We start from the raw sequence: 11658 nt of genomic DNA, 5'->3' as shown, positions 1-11658 counted from the left end.
ATTTGATTCCTATTTATTTGTGAAAATATCACTTTTGTAAAATTCTTGTACATCTATTGTCTTTTATGACTATTAATTAATTTACAAAACGTCACTTTTCCAAATGTTCTTTATCTTTTATTTCTACATATTTTTATATTTTTTTCATTTTACCATAATGAATTGTATAAGCATGTAACACTACATATGTGTACTAGTATATATAATAAATTATAGACAAAAACTTGTGTGAGACGGTCTCACGGATCGTATTTTGTGAGACGGGTCTCTATTTGGATCATCCATGAAAAAACATTACTTTTTATGCCAAGAGTATTACTTTTTATTGTGAATATATGTAGGTTTAACTCGTCCGTCTCACAAATAAAGATTCGTGAGACCGTCTCACAAGAGACCTACTCTAAATTATATATCATATAAAAATTATTATATGTCATATTTAAATTTTTATATAAGTTTGTGTATAATCTATACTATTCTATTAAGTTTGAGACACTTAGAGTAAATAATTTTGGTGTCATAGTCTGTTTTAATAATTATACATGTTAATAAAACTGTTAAAATTTTAATGCAAGTTATATGTAATTCAGCGGATAGAATCATTGTTTCTTGGGGTTTAGTTATAGGTTCAATTCCTATTGAAATCATTTTTTTATTCTTTTATTTTTCAATTTATTTTTTAATTTATATATCAAAATTACAATTTAGTCCCTCATTATTTCTTATAATTATATTTTGATCCTCATTTAAATATAAATCAAATTAATTATAAAAAATATTATACAAGCACGCAACGCGTACGTGCGTATGTATACTAGTATATATTTCAGCCAGCGCAAAGGTAGGGGGTATTTAATCTAAGATGGGTAAATGATAAATACTCATTCTTTAAATATTCTTCTCGCTTTGTTTTACATCCTAAAAATGTAATAGATTATTAGAAAATTTTGCTTGAATTTGTAAGAAATGGGACGATCATAAGTTATATATTACTTCAATCCTCGATAGGTATGAAAAAGTTCGTGAATTCATGATATTTTGGATCGAATTTGCTTGACCTCTAAGTTCTGATGCATGAAAATTCTCTCTGTGACATGTTAAATAATTTATAATATCGTTGAATCCACTAGTGGTTTCTCCATGCATGTTTTCTGAGGGTTTTTTAATTCGAAGAGTTATTTTAGAAAGAAACTTTGTTCGGGTTTATCAAGAGATGATGTATACATCTAATAATAAAATAATGATTATTTGAAGTCTGAGTTTAAATCTAATTTAATTGCAAAATATTTGTTAGTTGGAAATTTAGAATATATTTTTAGAAAGTTTACACATTTATAATTGAATCCGATGATTTAAATCGAAATAAAAGAATATAAACATGGTGTTATTATTGGTGTGTTTGTGTTAGACACACTAAATTCTTCGAGACATGTTCGAGATAATGCTGATATCAGTGTTGATAATATTGTATGTTCTACAATAATGAGATCATGTTGCAAAATTGATATCGAAATATTATTTTTTACACTATTTAGTTACTTCGTGTTTTAAAAAAAACACAATGAAATTGCATATAATTGAAAAAAAATTACGATATCACACAATTAAAAAATACAATTACACATAATTAAAATTTAAAACATAATAAAAAATAATTTTACTCATAATTAAAAATTACAAATAATTTAAAAGTTGAATAATTCAACTATGCATCTCCATGTAAACTCTAAATATATTCTATCAATTCCTTTTAGAGTATGTGGTGCAATTCTCGGTTCTGAATGCCGACACGTCGCTCCATAAATGCGTTGAATTTGAGGGTATATATTCATCATCTTGAGTTATGAAATCACGATCTTTCAACATATTATCCATTTCGTCATCAACATTCGTTTTATGGAGAATTATACAAGTTTTCATTAAATAATCTTAATCAATTAGATCACACATGCGAGTTGAACTTCACATTATATGCCAGCATGCTTCGAGTATACCAAATGATCATTTAACATCTTTTCCCACTCTCTCTTAATATCGTGAAAAATCCTATTTTTTTGCAAAATGGCGGAGGTATGGTTTTCACAAAGGCAGTTCAAGATGGATAACTACTACCGGCGAGACAGTAACACATGTTTTACTTGTTCTCGTTCACCTCAAACAGAATTGAAGGGGGGAGTTGCAAGGTTTAAGAACAAATTGGACCTCTCCAGCACGTTGATGTCATTGTTTCATCTTGGTAAGCCGAAATATGCATGTTAGACCCATAAATCTCTCGATGCAACCGTCTGTAGTATGATTGAATGTTCTTTTCGGTGTCCAATTTGATATTGTCTTGTCCAAGCTGTTGGACAATTCTTCCTAAGCCAGTGCATGGGCTTCCAAACATATCGAGAAATCATCTTTCAGCATTTTCAGCAATTATTCAAGCAACGTTCGCATGTGTTGGTCGCCTCAAATATTGCTCGGTAAATATATCATACACCCCTGAAAAATATTTTCAAACATTCTGAAGTTGTCGATATACCCATCCTCAGGTATTCATCAACATCATCGCTTGAAACATCAAATGCAAGCAGTCGGATCGCAGTCAAAATTTCTAAAATGATGATAAACCGAGCTTATCGATTGCATCCCTCCGTTGGACAAAATAAGACGGATTGGTTTGTGAAGTTTTCACAATTCTTAAAAAAAATCTCCTAATTCTAAATCGCCTGCGAAAATCATTCTCGTTGTAGATTGGATCATAAGTGAAGTAATCTTAATATAATCTTTAAGTCTCAGCAACACGTTCTCGATTTTTTTTCGTTCATAGCCACAAGCACGGCTTGACTCCCCTTGCTTCAAGTGCTATAACAATATGTGTCAATAACTAGAGGTGTCAAAATTAGATACGACCCACCAAGTCGACATGGTTCAACCCGAAAAAAATCAAGTTTGGGTTTGAGGTTTTCAGGTTCGGGTCAGATCGGGTTGGACCCGATAGCTGACCGAAAAAATGATCGGGTTGTGTTCGGTTGACATGAAAATTTTAATTTTTTTTTAAAAATATATATAATTAATAAATATTATCTTCATTTTTATATATTATATGTCTGAAAAAATATTTATTGTATATTTATATCTTAAATTTTCTTAATTTAATATTTATTTTGAACATTTTTTTATGTTTAAACAATTGTTTATTTGATTTAGTAAATATACTTTATTTTTCTACAATTAGAATTTTAAATTTAAATCACACTAGTTACTCTGCACACGCGATGCGTGTGTACAGTCTTTTTTCATTATCGATGGACTAAAATGAAATTTGACAAATTATGGAAGAACTAAATTGATATTTGAAGTGTTGAAATAAAAAAATAAAAATAAAAGTGTGTTTTGAATTTTTTTTAAAAAACAAAAGTGTAATATTAGTATTATATAAGTGTAAAGTTGGAAGAAAAAATTAATGTCTTTCTTAGGTGGTTAGTATCATGTCATCAACTTTAATAAAATAAAATAAATATACGAGGGAAATTTCGTTGTTATGTGTTTAAATTAAAATATTATTTTTTTGAGTTTTATTTAATTTTCTTTAAAAATTAAAAAATTCAAAATCGAGTTGTTCGAGTTGATTCGAGTTCGAGTTTGAGTTAAGAGTTTTTGGGTTGACTCGGGTTCGAGTTGAACAATTTTTGAATAGTACTACTATTGATCAATCAGACTCAATTCACCCGAATTGACACCCCTAATGTTAATGGACGTCTTGACGACATGAGCAATTGATTCATGATGTAATATGATATATTTTCATCGTCCGAAGATCCGTGTTTGATTTGCGAAATATAGAATAATGCGTGTGAGAAAATAATGGAGATTATGTATGCTTAAAAAATTGAAGATTGTGTGTAAAATAAAATCAAAGTAGAGGTTTATTTATATATATATTTTTAATTTTATAAAATATAACAGTTGGATTTTTCAGATTTTTTTTTAAAAAAAATCCACATATTTTCTTACTTTTCTGTTTTTCAAAATATATTTTATTTTTTAAATTATTAATAACAATAAGATTAATCTAACTGTTAATCATTGCACTTGGAAAAATTCGCATGCTTTATGGGCGAGGAAGCTACGCAGGCGTGGAAGACGAACATCATCGTGCGTCTGACGGATATTATTCCCAATAATATATTAAAATACACGTCATTAAAAAAATATTTTTTTTAAAAGAAGAGTATTTAAAAATATCTATACTATTCTATTAAGTTTGATGCACTTAGAATAATTAAATTTTGGCGTCATGGTCTGTTTTAATAATTATATATATTAATACAATGTTCAAATTTTAATGCAAGTTATATATAGTTTAATGAATAAAGTTTCTGTGTCTTGGGGTTTAGGTTGTAGGTTCAATTCTAACTGATGTTATTTTTTTATTTTTTATTTATTTTTAATTTATATATCAAAATTACAGTGTAATCTCTTACTATTTCTTATAATTATATATTTTGATCCTCATTTAAATATAAATCAAATGAATTATAAAAAATATTATATAAGCACGCAACGCGTGCGTCGGTGCATTAGTATATATAAAAAGTTCTTTATTTTTTAAAAGCAGTTTAAATCAAGTATAGGAGAAAATTTATTTTAGAGAAAAATTTGTGTAAAACGGTCTCATAGGTCATATTTTGTGAGACATATATTTTATTTGGGTCATTCATGAAAAAAATATTACTTTTTATGCTAAGAGTATTACTTTTTATTGTGAATATCGATAAAATTGACTCGTCTAATAAATAAAGATTCGTGAGATCGTCTCACAAGAGAGTTACTTTTATTTCACACAGAAAATGTGTTTAAGAAAAGAGGAAATATCATACAAGAAAATGTTTAGGGGTGTAACTGATATTATACGAGAATACGTGGGTGTGATGAGGAAATAACCCTCAGTCGCCTCCTTCCGCCGACTGAACTGGAATTTCAGTTCATCACTTTGATCTGTTAATCAACTGTCGATGGTTGTTTTCTGCCTAAATTCAGTTTCAGATGAGGCTGTTACGACTTGTCTTTTTGGTTGCTTTGGCATCTGGGCTCGCAGCAATTTTCATCAACATCGTTGGTTTTTCCGATCCAGGTATGAATTTGTGCTTAAAATTTATTGTTTCACTATTTTTTCCTTTTTCTTATAGAATAAATGTGGTTTTGTGTCGATGATTCATGCGCAGAGGGGCCAAATCATCTTTCTAGCGAAGATCTGGAAGCCTTGGGATCATTGCGGGGTTATTTCAAAAAGTGTGTGGTAAGTATTTTCGTTTATCGTTTTCTTTACAATTTGATGATTCGGTTTTTGCATTTTTATCATTCATTGTTTTATAATAATAAATATATAAATGCTTGATAAAATTGCAATTAATCTCTTATAAAGATTTGAACATAGTGAAGGGAGGAGGAATGCCATCCAAAACAGAATGGTGGAAATTCCTTGATGTTAGATAATGAGATCTGCAAAGGAAAGGTTTGAAAGTTGAGAGAATTTGAACAATGAAAGGTTTAAACTTCGTATCATTAATTAATTGTGTATTGGTAGTAGTTGGATGAACTAATGCAGTGAGAGATGTAAGCATCACATTTATGTTCTCAAGCTTTCAAGTAACCTTATAAAGAAGTTCAACAGAATTTAGCTATCTGATCCATAATTAGAAAGATTGGTAAGATCTGCAAACGTTAACTCCTTCCAATCATGGGAATATCCGTCAGGTGACCTCTGAACAATGAATTTGGATGGTAAGGCTGAGATTAAAAGATGTATTAGAATTCAAGAACTATGGAAGATATTAGAAAGTAAAAGGTTTATGGGGCTTGCCTTAAGAATTGAATTTGGTATTTGTGGTGGTTGGAGATGGACTATTGGGGTGTGAGCTCTGAGCTTTTTACTGTCAATGTTCTCCTAAAATTGCACTAATTATATCCTCCCATCAACGTTCCAACTTCATGCATAAGGAGAGCTCCCGAAATTCTTCTTGGTTAATTTTGAGTTTCTGTGCTTGACTTGGTTAGCTTTTGTAGAGTTTTATCAGGTACTCTTTCCCACCTTCGAATACCGGGACAAGCACTTACTAGATAAAAGCCGGATTTTACTGATCCAGTAGGTTGAGTTCAAGCAGTGTTATTCAATGTCTTAGGCCCATCACGACTTATCACTTTTTGGCTTGGTGATTAGATAATGAGCATTCATGTTTGTAGGCTTTTCTGATCTTTTGTGCTGATCAGATTGTTGTGTTTGAAATTGGACAGCAGTGCTTTGTTTTACCAAATTCCACTGACCCACCCAACCACAAGAGATTAGATGGTTATATATTCGAGTTTAAGTAACTCTTGTTAGAGGTTCAACCTCTCGTTGTTTAAAGATTGTGCGCGTTCCTTCTTTTATTGGAAAAATGCGTTTAATGACTTTTTTTAATAAACGTTCACCGAGCACCATAATTTTTTTAATCATCATCCTTTAATTAATTTTTTTGATGTTTGTATATATATGTGGAAATTTAGGAAATTTGAACGAGTCTTGGTTGGCGCAATTTTTTTTCTTTATCTTAATAGGAAAATGTAGAACTTTTTTTTTTAATTTTGATTTAGTTTCTAAAACTGTTTTTTTTTCCCATGTGTTTATGTGGAATTAGGATCTTGAATTCGAGGTGAGAAAAAATGATATTTACATTAACTTGCCTTGTTTTTGCTACAATTTGTTGTTGATCTGATTGGTGCCACTGATGCATTTTAATGGATCAATCTTGATGGGCAGAGAGTCTTACAGTAGTAAAGCGAGTGTGTGGTTGTAAACTTAAGTAGGCTACTCCAGAATCCAAACGCTCATCCTTCGAAGTGTTTCTGCTAGTTCAGCCCTCTGATGCAGACTTCTCTTTCTTAGTTGGCTCTTACTATGGTTTTTCATGTCAAAAAAGGGAAATGGTCTGCCATTTTCGTTGTATGATTTGAGTTTATGGTGGTTTATAGAGATAGCAGAAAATATGAGTTTATCAAGATTCTGATCTATTTACTTCTTTTTATTGGTATAGTTGGTACATCAATGGTACAACCCCACAATTTAACTGAGATTTTGTCTTGTATAATGCATATCTATTTCACTTTGAGAGCTTCACGATCATGTGTTAGTTTTACTGCTTTAGCTTTTATTTTTGTAATACACAGAATACATTTCTACATAATGCAGAATGCCAATGGATTAGGTTTACAAGCATCAAGTAGAAAGGACCCTTGTGAGATTTCTATGAAGTTTCCCGGTGATACAACTCCAAAATGGGTACGTTTCCTAGCTTGATTAAATTGCCCCCAGCAGTCATGATGTTTTCTTGTGTATAACCACATACATGATGGCCTTCCTGATTTTACTTGGTCTGCCTTCTAGAATTTGGAGAGATATATGGTTTTAGCAGAGTTATATTTTCTAATATCTTAGCTAGTAGCAAGGATAAATTCATCATATTTAAATATCTTATCCAGCTTTCTCACAAAAGTTCATATGTTAAACTTCTGAACAGAAAGATCCTAAAACAGGTGAACTTGAAGGGCTGTCATTTGATTTTGATCTATGTGAAGCAGTAGCTACATGGGAACAGGTCAGTGTTCAATCTGCAAATATGTGTACTATCTTACAGAGTAAAGCCTGTTGTCAATTGATTAGTGCGTTTGTTTTTGTGTTTTCACAAGTCTAATAAATTTCCTTCTCATTTTTCATTGTATGATGTTTGCATTTTGAAGCTCTTGATATCTGTTTCTTTTAGAATGTTATTTTGTCTGCAACAATTGATTTGTTATTTAGTGAAGACTTGCTCAGGTAAGGAATAGCACCACGGTACTTACTCGAGAATTCATTGATGCTTTGCCAAATGGATGGGAGGAATATGCCTGGCAGAGGATTAATAAGGGTGTACTTCTGTAAGTATTATGCTGCGAGGTGCTAACCCATTATCTGTACAAATGCCCATTATAGTAAGCTTTGAATAAGTGGAGCAGAGGTTCAGAAGCATGAAATGAACTTCAAATCATATGCATTGATGTTTGTGGTTGATAATAGAATAATGATTCGGTTGACTTCTCCAAGTTGTGTGTCCTTGGTATCTCGTACGTAGGCATGATTCTTTGTAGTTCATTGAGTTTAATGTTAATCATTGTAGGCGAAGACAATAAATATCTGCCGATCACTAAATACTGTTTTATTCACTACATTTCTGATGCCGATAGATGCCTACTACTTTTCGTTTCTCCTAGTGAATATTTTAAAAAACAAACAATATTATTTGATTTGTAAATAACACGTCTTTTTGTAAAAAGGGAGGCTTATTGTTACATATTTAGCTGTTATATCACTTTTTGAACAATCACCTCCTTAAATACCCATTGTTGAGTTACTATTTCCATATAGACCTGTAACATTGTCAATGATGGGATGGTGTTTAACAGGCTTTATTTGAAGAAAAATTTGATGCCCAGCCTTGTGATTGTTTGTCTCCAGCTATAATTCGGTTTTTCTTATTGTTCCAATCTTATTGCTTTAATATGGCGAATAAACATTTGGTGCACTAAACACTCATGAATATGAATGCTACTTTTCAGTAATTGTAGATGTCCGTATGCACTCTATCCCTCCACCTTCCAAGTTCGATTTTTTTTTTTTGCTGCAGGAATCGATGTAAGAATAAAACTTTGTGCATGGAGAAACTTGCTCTGGTGCTCCCAGACGGACCACCTTACGTACCAAGGCAATTTGGTCGATGTGCTGTTATTGGTAACTCTGGCGATCTTTTGAAAACTAAATTTGGCAAAGAAATAGATAGCTATGACGCGGTTTTGAGAGAAAATGGAGCACCTATTCAGGTTGTCATTCTAATTTATTTAATTTCCGCTTGTGATATCCACATGCTCTCACCGTTGCCTTGTGCTTTATGCAGAACTTTTCAGAAAATGTAGGTACAAAAAGTACGTTCCGCCTTCTCAATAGGGGCTCCGCAAAAGCTCTTGATAAAGTTGCAGAGTTGTATGGTATGAACATGATTCACTAGTCTTGAACATTATTCTCGTGTGGAAGTTAACAAATTCGAATTTTCAGATGAAGGAAAAGAAGTCTTGATTGTTAAAACAACAATTCACGATATCATGAACAAGATGATCCAGGTGTTTATACTTGCCAATTTCCTCTAGTAAATTAAGTTTGATCCTATGTGATTTGTGGAAAATCTAATTTTAAATACTTATCTTTCTACTTTTAGGAAATTCCAATACTAAATCCTGTATATCTCATGCTGGGATCATCATTTGGATCAGCTGCAAAAGGTACTGGACTTAAGGCTCTTGAATTCGCTCTTTCCATATGTGACACTGTTGATATGTATGGTTTCACTGTCGATCCTGGTTACAAAGAATGGTACGTAGCCATTGGAAGAAGTTTCTGAATGTATTTTTTTTAAGTTTGTATCGTTTCTTATTTTGGAGCCTCTGTATAACCTCAGGACCAGATATTTCTCAGAGTCTAGACAAGGCCATACTCCTCTGCGTGGTAGGGCCTATTATCAAATGATGGAATGCCTTGGAGTAAGCTCGAAACTTAAATCTTTTAATGCTGAAGTTGTACAAATGATTTAGGTTTACACGATGATATTGCCTTGTCCTGCATATTCATCGTAAATCTGCATAACTGCCTAAACATGTTGATAAATTATAGGAATATAATACAACTTTTGTTTGATCACAAAGGTTGCCTTGCCCTTTGTTGCTGAAATGTTGCGAGTGATTATCTTATGGTTCTTTGTGTTATTCCCGTTTACTCTGCTAATTATATCAGTTAGAGACACATTTACTTAATATGACGAGGGTTTGCTATCACAAATTTTCTGTCTAATATTTTCTCTGTGTGTTATAAGCTTATCAAAATCCATTCTCCAATGCGGGCAGATCCCAATCGTGTTGTGAAGTGGGTACCAAGCCACAGTTTAGTTTCTGCTGCTCGGATTGCATCAGAGAAATTGTTGAGGTAATCATCAGTTGCTTTCAATTAAATTTTGTGTACTGTTCTATTTCATTCCTCATCTCATCTCATCTCATCATCTGCAAGTTGATCTTTGTATACGTTTTGCACATGATAGTTCGACTAAGCTGTACAAATGATAAATCACTGCCTAAATTAGACAATATAGATTCTTGGTATTTTTCTCTTTACCACAATTAGATGGTTCAACATACCAAGAATTTTTTTATTATTGGAAAATTCCCTATCATCATTGGGTGCTACAAGTGGATGGAGCCACGAAGCCAATTATCTTGGTTGAGGAGGTTGGATGTAAATTTGTGTTTTTGCCATTTTTCTCCAATTTCCAAGCAAATCATTTTGCGCCCATTTACAAAAATAGGCTAAAATGAAACTCATATTTCTCAATTTTCAAATGAAATAGACCATAGGATCGAAACACGCTAAAATGCCTGATTGTCGAAGCATCCTGGACAACTTGTAATAAACGAAATTAAAGAACATTAAATTTCGTGCCACATATTCTTGTCCATGAAGCGTATTGCGGATGTTAACCTATCGCTTTTAAGCTTCATTTTTCTCCTATAAAGGTGCACACTGGCGATGACCTTGGTTAAGTGCACACTTGCGATGACCTTGGTTAAATCCAATATTTCTTTTATGAATATTAGATCTCAACTCATACATTAGTTTCTTCTTATTGATAGGCGGGTTGGAGCAGGTTCTTCAGATCCATTAGCTGCATGTTCCATCACCGCCAAGAAACCCAAAGGAAAATCTTCACTTGCATCGGTGTCAAGCTTGAGAAAAGCTGCAGTTGAACACCAAAACTATGTAAGAGACGCCACCATGTATCCTTTGGAACACAATCCAGGACATGGTCTTCTGTGTACAGCCCCATAGAGATGAAGCTCGTTTCGGAGGCGAATACTGCCACAGACGCATGCACGTCTTCGTTCTTTTCGTAGCATCCACAATGGAACGCATGTTTCACAGTGCTGACATATTCATTTCACTAGGATTTGCGGTATTGCCTGAAGGATCTTTGAATAGAGAAGGCACAAAAGATGATCCCATGTTGCGATTGATAATACTGTCATATTAATGTCCTCCTTTCTTCGGGTTTTCGTGGAACTCGTATTTTTCGTGTTGTCTATAGGGTTTTTTATTTTGTTCGTTGGACTGTTTCTTGGACTTCACCTTGTCAATGTGAAGAAGTTATTTACGTTGACACAATGCATTAAAGATTTTTTTAAACGTGATCTGGATGAAAGTTCGGATGCTTGAGCGGATCAAGAAATTCCAGAAAAAGAAAAAGAAAGAAAGGAAACGCAAATGACGTCCTAATAAAAAATATATATTTAGAGCTTTTACTGTCTCGATACGAATCCATCAAATACACCCTCAACCTTTTGATGTAAACAAAGAAACAAATATCTGGGCTAAGCCAACTTAATGGGCCACCATGATACTGGGTTAAGCCAGAATATATACTGGTTATAAGCCCAAAAACATCAGAACGCAAGATACAAAAAGCATAATACTCAGTCCAACCGGAAACATAAAAATAAACCCACCAAAATTTAATGGATCAAGATATTTGGGGTCCGATTCAAGCTCGGACTTGCAAAAGG

At 32.6% G+C, this 11658-nt stretch overlaps 1 protein-coding gene across 2 annotated transcripts; it reads left to right on the top strand.

Moving 5' to 3' along the window:
* The first annotated feature begins 4872 nt into the window (after positions 1-4872).
* On the top strand, positions 4873-11252 carry LOC142527431 (sialyltransferase-like protein 2). Of its 2 annotated transcripts, XM_075632238.1 has the most exons (12): positions 4873-5119; positions 5211-5284; positions 7214-7303; positions 7542-7619; positions 7838-7938; positions 8685-8877; positions 8952-9042; positions 9110-9174; positions 9270-9424; positions 9510-9591; positions 9921-10030; positions 10732-11252. In XM_075632238.1, the coding sequence occupies exons 1-12, from the start codon at positions 5032-5034 to the stop codon at positions 10925-10927; spliced, it is 1323 nt and encodes a 440-aa protein (XP_075488353.1). In that variant the 5' UTR covers positions 4873-5031; the 3' UTR covers positions 10928-11252. The 2 variants fall into 2 exon arrangements, with proteins under 2 accessions (XP_075488353.1, XP_075488360.1); XM_075632245.1 differs by lacking the exon at positions 9510-9591 and having other exon boundaries at positions 9270-9333; positions 9952-10030.
* The last annotated feature ends 406 nt before the right edge of the window (positions 11253-11658 follow it).

The sequence above is a fragment of the Primulina tabacum genome, chromosome 2, assembly GCF_025594145.1.
Source record: "Primulina tabacum isolate GXHZ01 chromosome 2, ASM2559414v2, whole genome shotgun sequence".
NCBI classification, from domain to species: Eukaryota; Viridiplantae; Streptophyta; class Magnoliopsida; order Lamiales; family Gesneriaceae; genus Primulina; species Primulina tabacum.
The sequence above is the reverse complement of the archived record's forward strand: the minus strand, read 5'-3'. Positions and strand labels throughout refer to the sequence as shown.

Bases quoted from the DNA above. Each gene is read 5' to 3' on its own strand.
- LOC142527431 (XM_075632238.1), top strand. From the start codon at position 5,032: ATGAGGCTGTTACGACTTGTCTTTTTGGTTGCTTTGGCATCTGGGCTC. The intron at 7,304-7,541 runs GTACGTTTCCTA...ACTTCTGAACAG, and splicing joins GTGATACAACTCCAAAATGG to AAAGATCCTAAAACAGGTGA. The intron at 7,620-7,837 runs GTCAGTGTTCAA...AGACTTGCTCAG, and splicing joins CAGTAGCTACATGGGAACAG to GTAAGGAATAGCACCACGGT.